At 31.0% G+C, this 13517-nt stretch overlaps 1 protein-coding gene across 1 annotated transcript; it reads right to left on the bottom strand.

The window, feature by feature from the left end:
• Positions 1-7139: 7139 nt before the first annotated feature.
• Positions 7140-11409, bottom strand: LOC134719669 (ficolin-2-like). Its single transcript, XM_063582644.1, has 4 exons — positions 11304-11409; positions 10788-10884; positions 9550-9714; positions 7140-7487 (listed from the first exon to the last, which is right to left on the bottom strand). The coding sequence occupies exons 1-4, from the start codon at positions 11328-11330 to the stop codon at positions 7228-7230; spliced, it is 549 nt and encodes a 182-aa protein (XP_063438714.1). The 5' UTR covers positions 11331-11409; the 3' UTR covers positions 7140-7227.
• Positions 11410-13517: the final 2108 nt, after the last annotated feature.

Below are 13517 nucleotides of genomic sequence, written 5' to 3' on the forward strand. Positions count from 1 at the left end.
ACGCATCTTTTATAAGGATCATTCTAGAAAGTTCTAATCATTCTGTGATTGTTCCAGTGATTCCTAAACTGCACAGTTATATAATTATTTGGTAAACAACTATCAGGCCATTCAACACAAATTAGGCCAACATAAATAAACATAATCATTACAATATCATAACAAAGTACAAACCTGGCGATACATTTTGTTCGGTAGATCATTTCGAGCAGTTCTTTTTTAGAAGAAAATATATCACACTAGGTGGAGGTCAAATTAGACACTAAACTTAAAATATAAAGTAGTAATCAATTTTTAGTTGTGGTCACCCTCGTTGCTTATGATCTTTTCTGAAAATTAGTTTTTTCTCGTAAGCCGTCATCGCTGCGTGGGTCAATGTCTATAAAATAGATGTTGTCACATGGCGAAGAATGTTCTCGATATAATTCACATGCTTTTGTTGCATTCTTTGTATTTAAAGTTTGAATCTCTTTGATTGATATGTCAAATTTCTTCTCTTGTTAGCTCTACACAATAACTAAGCTTTTTGTTTCGAGCAATTTCATTTTACACTATATTGTTTGTATTTTTTTTCTATGTTTCAGCTTGAATTGGCTTAACAATTATTAGATTCATTGAGTTACTGAGATGCTCAATCTGTAAAATAGTGTTGATCATATATACTCTGTTGATAATTGACACATCTGCATGAAATGGTAGAAACAGTGTGTTGGCACTTCAATCCGTACATCGTCGGTACTTCATGAACGCTAATTATATGACAAGTGGGATTAAAATAGACAAAGTGATAAAGAGTTTTGTATGCGTTTTTTTATAATGAAAACTTGCTTTTTTTACCTTTCCATAAGTTGTCAAACCCATTTAGTTGCTGAATTAATTGAATATATAAAATTTGAATGATAAGAAATAACAGATGTTTCGTCTCTTAAACTTTATAAAGAAACCTGTATATTACTAAAATGCCAGAAAAATATTTAGTTTAAACTGTATTTTATCGACCTTTAACAAAACTTGATATTTTGTTCCATTATTTTGTACTTTGGTGAGACTCTATGTAAATTGATGTGTTTGTACAAACAGTAAACAACTTACCTGTTTTGTAATTTTCACGATATAGTTGAAAATTTTATAAAATGTATTTTACACTCCTATAATAATTTATTAGTGGTTAATATTTCATGACATACAATTTATCATTGTGTCATATTGAGAAACAATAATTGTATACAATTAAGGTCAGCAAAAGTAAAATGAGTGATTTTAAATAATTTTTTTTTATATTTTAAAATACAAGAATATTGCATCGGTGATAGGTACTATATAGACACTAACATTACATTTAAAAATTAAACACACTATCAATTACTTTAAGTTGTTTACATTTATTTATAATTTTTGAGCATTAGTAAACTTTTGTCGCTGAAAAAAACACTTTAAGATTTGTTTTTATTTAATATTTGGTTAGTATGAAATTCTTAATAAAGCGAACTGATTTTGATTAAATAAGTACAGTCACTACATTTTGTAAGTCAAAACAACAAATCATGGTTCATAGTAGGCAATAACACTTCGGATAAAATGATAGATATTGTTCTCAAAATAAAAATAAAATTAACATTGAATTTCGCCATTAATAAATAAAAAGATGATCAACAAGCTCCTTTTTACAACTATTTTTTTGATTATCGTTGTGGTATGGTTACTGTATCATTAAGGTATAAATGCTTACCACAAAACAAGAAGAAATGCAATTCATTAAGAATCAGGTGGTGCTTATGTTTACCCAGACAAAAATAAATCTTCGACGGAAAACAAAACTTTAGGGGTCCCTGTTTATAGATTTGGTAGAACACCAATTCAGACAATCTCAGATTGAAGCCTCTTTAAACTGATCATTATGTTTGGTAAGTTTTGCAACAGAGTCGAATATATTCTCTTCTTCTATAAGTATTTAACCAAAATGTACTTTTCTATGGAAGGAAAATCAGAAAAAACTCTTTTCGACCATTTCGGTTTTTATTACAAATCAAAAAGGTTTACTACAAACAAATACATTATTTTACGTTTCTGAATAAAATGTCATGTCAAACAGTTGGTTCATAAAACCGTTGAAAATAAAATGATTAAAAAAATGTGATAAGCTTAACAATAGGTGGTAATGATGAAGTGATACAAATGATTACGTCAGCATGTTGTTGGGACAGGTTTTCTTAGAATTGAACTTGTGGTTAAAATTGTTTTTATATAGTTTAATTTGACTAAACATTCAGATTTATTGATGATAAGCGTTATGGGAAAACATGTATTGACGTAAATTAGGTGATCTGTTTACATAACCGTTTGATATTTGATCCGGCTTGCAAGTTGTAGCGGTGTAGAAATGGGGTAAAACGTATTGCTTTTCTTTTTGAAAGTCCTGGGTTAATTTTATAGTGATTTTGGAACCAAGGAAATCATCTAAATATATAAGTGTAACAAGAAAAATAGCATTTAGTACAGTTTAAGTCGCCTACTAATTTTGTGCTGACCATATAAAAAACCCTCTAGCAGATACCACAACGATAGCGAAAGTACTACAGAGGACACTATCGAGTAAAACACGTCAATCACTCCCATTTCTAGATTCCAGACTAACTACTTTATTTTTTATTCAACATTTTATATTTCAAGGTCTTTACACTATGCACTACTGAATTTAAAGTTCAAGTTGAAGACCTAAACCTGAATACATTTGAAAGGGGTTAAATAATATAATTATTTAGTTTTGTAATTGAATGGCCTTTAGTGATGTAACTTTGCATTTTTGTCAACATGAACATGCTATTTATATTTTTATATAGCTTTCTAGAAAATCAGGAAGCGTACATATTTTAACTCATGTCATTACCTGACTGGTAACTGTTTATTTTTGCTATTAACATTAAAATTGTAGCACTTTACAGTTTCTTGGTAGGTTAAAATATTTCAGCATTTAGAACATGGCAGAAAGAAGATGAAGCTGTCTCGAAAAGAAAAAAAAATAAACTGAAATGCAGTACTGCCTATTTTACTTGCTGATGAAAAAGAAGTCGACACTGACCATGTACTTTCATTTTTACTATCTGGAAACGACCGTTTAATTTAAATAATCAACCGTTTTTCTAAGGCTGTAATAAGTCCTATACTTGCTTATTGCTACTTCATTTTGAGTCTTGTCATGTAGTGGATAGTTTTGATCATTGGCAATCATACCTCATCTCCTCAGTTTTAAATCATACAGAAACACAACAACAAAAAGAAATGGTACTTTTGAGCTTGAAATTGTATTTTTAATAATACAATTAAACTGATAATACTTAGTTAAAAAACTATTCTTAGACCAGTGTAGATATAATGGGTAATTTTTTGGACTAAAAAAAAAGAAGTTGTGTTAGCGGAATAAACTTTTTCAAGATACCCTTTGATGACAATGATATAGCATGAACTGTGAATACAATGTACATGATTTGGGTTCATGATGTATCGTTAATCCCTGTATGCATTAAATTAAACGTAAAGGGCAGAAGTAGCACCAGGTAGACATTATTTAAGAACAGTTTATATTTTAAGATACCTGTTAATCTTTATTGTTGACTTCATATTATTATTAGACCCCTACTGACATAGTTGAAGAGGACCATAGGTTTTCACTGAGTTTGTCTGTCTATTCATTCTTCAAGTCTGGTAAATTAGTTTTCTATACCTTTTTTAGTGCTTGAAGATATTTATTTGATATTTGGTTTATAATTTTATCATGACCAGTTACAGATCAAGATAGAATTGTAAACTGTTAACGTGTATTACAAAGCCGATAGTGTTTTTCATTAAAAACTACATGTATGGTTTTAAAAAAAAGTATTGTGGAATCAATTCAGATTTGATTTTAAACAATTTGATCTACGAATAAATTTATGTAAACAATTTAAGGATAAACTAATGAAAATTGAAGGTCCCTAAAGAATGAAAAATAAAAATGCAGGACAATGATGTCAGATGAGGGAGGGTTGGAGAAGACTTGATCCCGAAATCCCGGGGTTAATACACGAAATCAAGAGCTTTAAATAAATTTAAATCCGGACATCCTGAAATTCGAAAAAAGAATTCCCAGATTCCTAAATCCCGAGCTTTAAATCCCCCATCCTGAATGATTACAACTTAAACAAATGCAGGACAACATTTTTAATTCTACCCCCGCCCCCTCCCAAAAATCAAATGGTAACATTGGCAAGTAAAACACAAAAACAGTTCTGGTTCTTTCTAATTCCCCCCTTTCAAACGTCCTGGTTTTCCTTTGGTAAATTTATTTCACTCTGAAATTTCCATACTATGTCTATATGAACATGATGAAGATTCATTTATGTAAAATGAGTAACTTTAAATAGATTCAAAGATTAAATGAATAACAATAGGTGTACAGCTGCTCTCAGCCTTAGTAATAATGTAAACATTGTGATCATGATCTTTTAACAGCTTGCATATTGCTCTTGATTTTAAAACGTAGCAATGAATCAGACTATGAGAAAGAGTTATCTTTTCTTAGGTGTTCTGTACCCCCTTAAAAATTAGAAAGTCCTTTTTCAAATGACAAAATAAAAAGCTCATTAAGGTAAAAGGTATGGAACAACTGCCATTTCGTGACTTGGTACAGACAAACATTTATGTAGCTAGCCAAAATTATCGCTTGAATGGCAGTAGCACAGAATGAATCTGTGGTCAACTTTACTTGATAAAGTTAGTGTCCGAATATTTCATTTAAAGCCGTTTTGAAATTGACGTAGAAAGGTGAGAGTTTTAAGCTCCATAGGAAGGTCCCTTATTCACAAAACTGTCGTAAAGTAAGGTTTATGAACGTCTTTAAGAAGCCTTTGACAGCCATGTTGGTCATTCATCAAAACAAAAGTTTTAAATCGCTTAAATCAAATGATTTTATAAAGTTTTACGTTTCTTTTTCTTTTAATTTGTCAGATCGAGTTTATGCAGTAAAAGTGCATAACATGTTCCAATTTACAAGGTTTACAGACACAAAAGTAAATTTGAGAAAACCAATTAGGGTAAGAAAATGATTTAGTCTTGATCGTAAACATGTCTTTTCTGCCAGAAAATGTGTCTGAATTCAGAAATAATGTCATGACAATTACTTTCAAGTATTTGATGATGTGTTTACCTGATAACCTTTTCATCAGCTGAATTTCAATATTTAACCGTTTGGAATGAAATATATTTCACATGAAAAGAAATCATCTGAAAACAGCAGCCCCAAATACCACTCAAAAAAGCTTTAATCATGTTCGTTTTATACATTATATGACTACGCTTTTCCTTCAAAATTTTAAATGTTTTTTATTCAGGCAGACACATGGTACTGATTTTTTTTCGTGTAGTTTAATATGTTTAAAAATTGAGCTGTGAACGTTTTTAAAATGTTATTCGGGGCGTTTTTGAACTGAGTCGAACAAGTTTTAGCATTTTTATATGGAAGTGACCGACACAAAAGTCAGGAAAAGAAATAAAGACATCCAGTTTCACAATGATGCTAAAAGAGCAAAAGAAGTGATTGTTACTAAATAGCTAATTTTCCATATGTGGAAGGTGTAATTTGTGATAATAAATCAATACCAGTAGGTAAACAGATAAATCTTCACTCAATTACGGTCAACGTATCTATGATGCTAACTTCAAAACTATAAATTATACAATATATGAAATGGGTTCTGTTTTTAATGTGTATGTCATTCAATATCGATTATCCCTAGTAAAATCAATACATCTTGAAAAATACCCAATAACAAAAATATGTATGGATACTTTTATCTGCGCTCTTTTATAATAGTTGTGTTGTTTTTCACACTCGTAAGACGTAAATGTGGTAAGGAAGACAACCCAAATTCATTGAAATCAATTGTTATATTTTAACAATTCTAGAATGTAACTGATCAATTCAGCACTACCAATATATACAGTCACACAAAATCCAAAGCTAGACGCTTTCTGTCAATATCTGGACATATACAACAAACAGCAGACAACATGTTCTCAAGTGTGCATACAATTTCAATCCTTGTATCTAATATGAGTTTATCTACGTTCTCGTTCAGTTATAATCACGCATGCAACTGTGTTTCAAATAAAAGCGAGAGAGCCGCCTATGCATTTATGTTATGGTTGATGAATGGCTCCAACCCGAGCTAAAAAAGAAGCCAAATTCACTATGTGTACCACTGGTTATAAAATTGAGAAAATAAACTCATCATAGAAACCAGGACTAAATTCAGTACATACGCCAGACGCGCGTTTCGTCTACAAAAGACTCATCAGTGACGCTCGAATTAAAAAAAGTTAAAAAGGCCAAATAAAGTACGAAGTTGAAAAGTAAAGAGAATCAAAATTCCTAAAAGTTTGCCAAATACAGCTAAGGTAATCTATGCCTGAGATAGAAAAGCCTCAGTATTTAAAAAAAATAAAATTTGTAAACAGTGGTGGCATCGACCCAGTGGTTGTACATAAACTCATCATAGATACCAGGACCAAGTTTACTATATACGCCAGAGGCGCGTAATACTCATACAGATTATTTTTTTGAACCAGTGTCAAATTTATTATCAAACAGGAAATCACGCAATTTAATTTGGAATAACATTTGTTCTAGTGATGCTGTTGCATATCTGAGACATGGTTTGAATATAACTGATCTACGGAAGTTGAGAATTAGATCCATTTTTTCAGTCAACATTTTATCAAAAAAATATGTTTACTAGTATTGAATCAGTTTAATTGGACTCCAATAGTCATTTATAGTTAAGCGTAAGAAACTTCTCGTCAATAATTTATGGAAAGACCTTCTATTGCTATCTGTACAATTGATTTTTATATTTCTTTCAGTGTTTTTACTGCTCCTGGACTTTAAGGAGTAACACGAGTATTGGTCAATTATTTTTCAATTTGTCAACTACTATGTTCAGAGAGCCACATCATGGTTTGAACAGTTTACCTTTCACCAAACAGAACGTTCGTAGGAAGTAAACGAAGAGAAAATAATAAGACAAAAAGCAAAAAAAAAATATTTATCTAGTACGAATATAATTTACAAATGTGTTTATGTTCAAACTGGTTTTTTTCTATGTTACACGTGACGTCATTCAACAATGTTCTTAAAATGTAATTTAATTTGATCATTCATAAATAAATTGTGAGTCATTCTGAAAAGGGTTCCTATTGTCGTTTTATCATCATTTTAGTAGATTTTAGTGAATATCGAAATCCTTTCCATGTACCCCAATTGATACCATCGGAATTAGACGAGTGCTGTCCACCAAGATATTTCCCATTCAAATTAGAATAATGACAATCATTGTACCACCATGCCCCTTGAAATGTTACTGCGCAGTTGCGAGTACCTCTGTCATTATCCTGGTCTTTAGTAGAAAACATCATGCCGTTTTGATTATAGCCAGAATACATTAGGCTATCTCCTGTACAAAAAAATAAAGTATGATTATGAATATATATTTGAAAATGTTTATGACAAATTTACTTTAAAAACAATGCTTGTCATACCACACTAATGTCTAAGTTCTTAATGCATTTACAGTATGTCATACTCTTAAGAATAGTATTATGAAATCCACACGTCAAACAAAAACAAAACAAACGTTTTCTTAAAGGATATGAAGCCATACTTAATGACAGAACATATACACACTCAGATAAGAGACTCAACTTCAATAACACTCTTAGTATTGATAGCAACTCTGTTAACTCTTAGATCATGTATTTTAGATAAAACTCGTCATAGATACCAGGACTAAAATGTGTATAAACGGCAAACGCGCGGTTCGTCTACAAACAGACAATCTGTATTTATATGGGAATCAACTGTGCTCCCTTGTGTGTTAACTTATCCTTTTATATTTTCAGGAGACAGTCTTAGTACATGGATCATTAATAACTGACTAAAGGGTGTAGGGTTTGGTCATTGTTGAAGACCGTACGGCGACCTTTACATGTATATTTTTATGTCATTTGGTCTCTAATGGAGTAATGTCTAATTGGCAATCAAACCACGTCTTCTTTTTTATAATTAATGCAGATGTTTTAGTCCGAATATGTTCTATTATATTACATTTCGAGATGTTTGAACACATCCAATCAACCTTGAAACATATGAATGTTAAACGTTTCTGTTGATGTAAAGTTCATCGTTTTAAAACATATTTAAATAAACGATTAAAAAGTAAAATGACAAAAAAAACAACCTCCGAGGAAAATTCAAAGTGGAATCTCAATTGACATAATCAAAAAATCAAACACATCACATTAATGGATAAAAGATATTTGTCCTTGTCTTTTCTTTATCTAAAGCTGAAAATAGTATACATACAATGGACAATTGTATGTTCAGGGGATATAAGTATACCGGACTTTGAACCAAACCGCCACATAAGCAAGTTTATGAAATCGTATACAGAAAGAATCCTACGTAAATCAACTCAAACGTGCTCATATAGAACATACAGCTGCATTTGAATAGGTATGAAAACACAAACTTTTAATTTTTCATTCGTTGACCTTTGCTATAACTTTGTCTTTTCTCACGAAAAAAACGTGTCGCGGTCTTAGATAGATCAATATCAGAACAGACATCATAATTTATAAACAGTCCAGATGTATCGTTATACTATTACGTGACACATTAACTGAGTCTAGATTTGCGTGTATTGAATCAGGAGCACATGCAGTAACAAATATTAAAAACATTTATTAAATTCGAAAAGATAAACTTTTTACCGAACATAGCAGACATGCAAATATGTATGTTTGTATTGTTATCCAAAATCCATGGGAATGAATCGTTTAAAGATGCAAAATATTGATAATGGAGACTACATTTTATACTATGTGCAAATCCGTACTTAATTAAAAGTTAAAAAAAAATCACAAAAAAAAAACTGAAATCCGAGGAAAATTAAAAAAAAGACAATTTCTAATCATTCTCCATAAACAATTTAAAATCTCAAACACATCAAACAAATGGATAATAACTGTCATATTCCTAGTATGCAGTTTTTAAGTTGTTGGTGTTGTTTACAGGTTTAATTGTTGTGTTATTATACACAGTCCCAATTTAGCATGTTATTTTAAAGTATACATCACATTGTTTATGCTATTCCGAACAGGCAGAAAATATAATATAGTTATTCCTTACGATTTAATTTTAAGTTTCATTTTTAGACAGAGTAAATCATTAAAAAACATTGATAACGTCACGTTCACCAGACAAAATAATGTGTATGAGCTGACATAAAAAAAATGTCCGCAAATCATAAAAGAGGGGCGAAAGATACCAGAGGGACAGCCAAAGTCATCAATCGAAAATAAACTGACATCTCCATCGCTCAAAATGAAAAAAAACAAAACAAAAAACAGACAAACAATAGTATACATGACACAACATAAAAAACTAAAGAATAAACATAACGAACCTGAACAAAAACTAAACGCATTACATCAACAATTTAAAAACATAATAGATACCTGCAGTTCCGCTGTATCCATTGACAGTCAAAGTATACTTCGTTGTGTCGTCACCAATACTGAACTCACTATATTCTGCGTACTTCGAATTCCCGTCAAAATCTTCAAGATGGAGGTACATTTTGTAGGTGTCAGAAGATGTAAGAATATTAATGAATTTATTTCCTGTAAAAAAAGGTAAATAAAAATATACAGCTTGTCATTAATATTGATTACGTCACAATTATATTTAACAAAATGGTGTATATATGTATGAGACTTTAACTTTCAGCCAAACTGAGAACGTGACTGTGTTATTATTTGCTTGTAATCATACAATTCATAAAAGCGCTTAAATGTCCTTCCGTTTGTGTGATTTGGTAAAAATTTGATAAAAAATCAAATTAAGATAAAACATAAATACATTACAGGATAGGATGCATAAGTAACTGCATTATTGAAACTGAGTATAATATACGAAAAACAAAGAGGTATTATTGTTAGTATAACTTTGCATATTGTAGACAACTAAGATTTTTAATTGGTGTTGAATTCGTTATTGAAATTTGTTCTATGAAATAATTGACAAATATTTATATCAAAGTACCTTCTTCATAAATATGTTTCCGAAAGTTATAGCTAAACAAGTAGCATGTGTAAAGAAAAACCTCTCCTTAAACATAAGTTTTTCTAAGTTTTGAAGTTGAAATCATACCTCCTTCAATGTTATGGTGACCATTATGGGATATTCAATTTACAGATGAATGTGTATATGTTTCTAATATCGTAACTTTAATTCTGTCCACTTTTCCGCGAATGTGACCTACCGAATAAGACTTACTATATGGTTTGTACTAAGATTAGCAACATGAGGGATGCCACAGGTGGAGCAGGATTTTCTTACCCTTTCGGAGCACCAGAGCTCATTACAAGGTTTTGTTTAGGGGGTCGTGTTACTTAGTCTTGAGTTTGTCTATATCTTGTTTATGTTGTCTAGCTATTGGTCTTATATTCTTTTGTAAGCCATTCCGTTTTCACTTTTTTTGACTTCCCTTTGGTATCTTTCGACTATTTTTTGTCTCCGATGCTTTGTTATTATTCTTATACAAGGAAATGAATTGTGAAACTGCAAAAAATTCCACAAATATAGAAAAACGTGTACTCAAATAGGATACGAAAAACTTATCAAAGTTAGCTTACAAGATGTGATGACTGAAAAAATGTGTTCGCTTGTCAATGAATTCAAAAGATAAAATTACCTAACCAAAACTCGGATTTCAAGTCTCCAAATCCAATCTCGTAATCTTTCCATGTTTTGTAAAAATCAACTGATCCGTTCATTCTGCTTTGGAAAACCTTTAAAATAATGTTTCTTTTGTTATAACGAAATTTAACAAAACAATTGCTCCTCTTTTACAGAGATAGTTCCATTTTCAATGAAGTGAACTTACATGTAGTTGTAATTTTGTTAACACGTTATTCTTTTAATATCTATTTTAGCTCACCTGACACAACGAAGCATGTAAAGTATTGACGGAACTTGGCGTTTGTCGTTTTCGCCATGACATCACACTATAACCTTAGGTTAGACTACATTATGTGTATGATAACTTGAAAACTATAACCGATCAACAAGATTCATTTCACTCAGATTGCAATTGATCATCAGTTTAACAAAAAAAATACTACATATTTAAAAATGCATCGAGTAAACAAATACATACCATTACAAAATAATAATAGTAACAAACAATCTATATCTTCAATACACTTACTGTCCATCCAAATCCTGCTGTATCCATGTCACAGTAAACATCAATCGTTTCATTTGATTGGTAAATTGTATATACCCCAGAACAACTTCCTTGTGGCAGATCACTGCAATCACGTGGGAGAAGTTCTAAAAGTTATATTTGTATAAGTGGATGACTCGTATATCAGATAAAATATGTATATACATTTAGTTAACGACGAATAAATGAAAGACGACACTTTATGATCAAAATATATTTCATTGCTTTATGAGCAAATGAGTTTTACTGTGTGCCCATTTTTTCATGTTTATTTGCTCATCCTTGTTGTGCGGTATATTTCTTTTTATACCCTTTATTTCTGTTCAGTTGTTGGGTCACATTAACAACGAAAATTTGTAACTAAATGAAAATCACAAATACTTTTAAAATGAATCGTGTTCTCATTTTAGGATAATTAGCAGGCAAAGTTGTGCATACCGCCATTGATTTTCAAGACACTTAAAAAAAACATCTATTTCCATGAGACAACACATCAAATTTAAAGTAAAACAAATACAAAACCATTGGGAAAAAGGTAAAACATTTAAACACAACCTTCAACTTACCAACAACTACACATGAACTAAAAATAAAACTTTTTACTTGTGCACAGATAGACTTTTCATTCACTTTTCGTTCCTTTTACAAAAAACAAACATTTATAACTTTTTTTCTTTCTGACGAACAATACAATTACCAAAAGATTTTAAAAATAGATAAAAACAACACGTTATGAAACTTTATGCGTCCGAAAAACTGTTTCTATTAACCTTCACCAGGAACTCTCAAACCCAAATATATAAGGATGAATACAAACCTACTCAGATGAAGAACCTAATGACCAAAGTTTCTTAAATTTGTCAATTCCACCTTAATCAACTTTGGTTTCTTATAATTTTTAAATTATTAACGGACAATTAATTCATCATGTCAGTACCTAAGCATCCACTACTGAGCTGATGATATCTCGAAGGAGCAAATACATACATGACATTCATATGTATTTTTTTTCTATTGATATTATTCGTATTTAGTCATCCATTTTGTCTGTGTTATAGCTCACGTCACTCACTTAATTACAGACAACATTACTTAACTTGGTACATGTCATTAGGTCATTTACAATTGTATACCAGCTGTAACCTTCAGAACACAATCAATCAGATCTTGGTCATTTGACAACAAGTTAATTTACGGTATACCTTCTTGGAAAAACTTTGTTTTTATAAATAACCGGTTTGCATGAATCTACTTCCTTTAAAAGCTGCTCAGGGAAGTAACAACAACTAATAAGCGGTTTCTGTTCTACAATTACTCTTAAGGGAAGACACATTTAAAGTCATAAACGAAAACACATTTTTCATTTATGTTCTTTCTGATAATAAAAATAGTGTGATACATAAAACTTACGTGTGCTGATTTCGGATAACTTTATAGGTAATGGAATACAGTGGTAATCTGGTCCCCGTGGCATACATGCTTCATTGAGCTTACAGTCATTTCCTTTGCATTGACCGGCTAGTTCCTAAAAGTGAAGCAGTCATTTAGGTACTATACGTTGAAATTGTTAACCCAGTATCACCGTGTATCATCATACAGCGGATATAGGTACTAACCAAGCGGGCGTGAGCGATTTTGATCTTACACGGTAATGGAAATCTTTGTTTTGTTTACATGATATCAATGTGTACTTCAAACTTAACATAATTGCTGTTTTAAGTATTGATTTAGTCGTAGGTTGAGGATAAGAGATGTCTCATTATTATCCCAAAACAAGAGCGATGACTAAAAACATGTGAAAATACTTGTCAAACAAGTTGGCCCTTGTCTCATCCGATATATTCTATATTCAGTGCAACTCTTTTTCTGATAGAAGGCCACTGTGTGTGTAATAAATAAAGCTTGTTCAATAATTGACATTAAAATCTTTCATCCATATGTTATTTTTCGATATTTTATCCCGAAAGAAGCGTTGTGTACGGTGTTTAGCTGAGCACATAAATCCTTATGTACGGTGCATAGTTAAGCTGTTTTACACCGTACACAAACACTTTTTTTTCATACTCGTTTATTACCCAAAAAGTTTCAATGAATGAGTAATCATAGGTAAATTTATGATTGGTAATTTTTACTTTTGCCCTGTATTAGGTTTCGTTCAGCATGTTTAGATAAAACATGTAAATGTCTCAAAAACTG

This window comes from Mytilus trossulus, chromosome 5 (genome assembly GCF_036588685.1).
Source record: "Mytilus trossulus isolate FHL-02 chromosome 5, PNRI_Mtr1.1.1.hap1, whole genome shotgun sequence".
Classification (NCBI taxonomy): Eukaryota; Metazoa; Mollusca; class Bivalvia; order Mytilida; family Mytilidae; genus Mytilus; species Mytilus trossulus.

Bases quoted from the DNA above. Each gene is read 5' to 3' on its own strand.
- LOC134719669 (XM_063582644.1), bottom strand. From the start codon at position 11,330: ATGGATACAGCAGGATTTGGATGGACA. The intron at 10,885-11,303 runs GTAAGTGTATTG...ATTATTTTAAAG, and splicing joins CAGCAGGATTTGGATGGACA to GTTTTCCAAAGCAGAATGAA. The intron at 9,715-10,787 runs GTAATTTTATCT...CTTTTTTTACAG, and splicing joins GAAATCCGAGTTTTGGTTAG to GAAATAAATTCATTAATATT.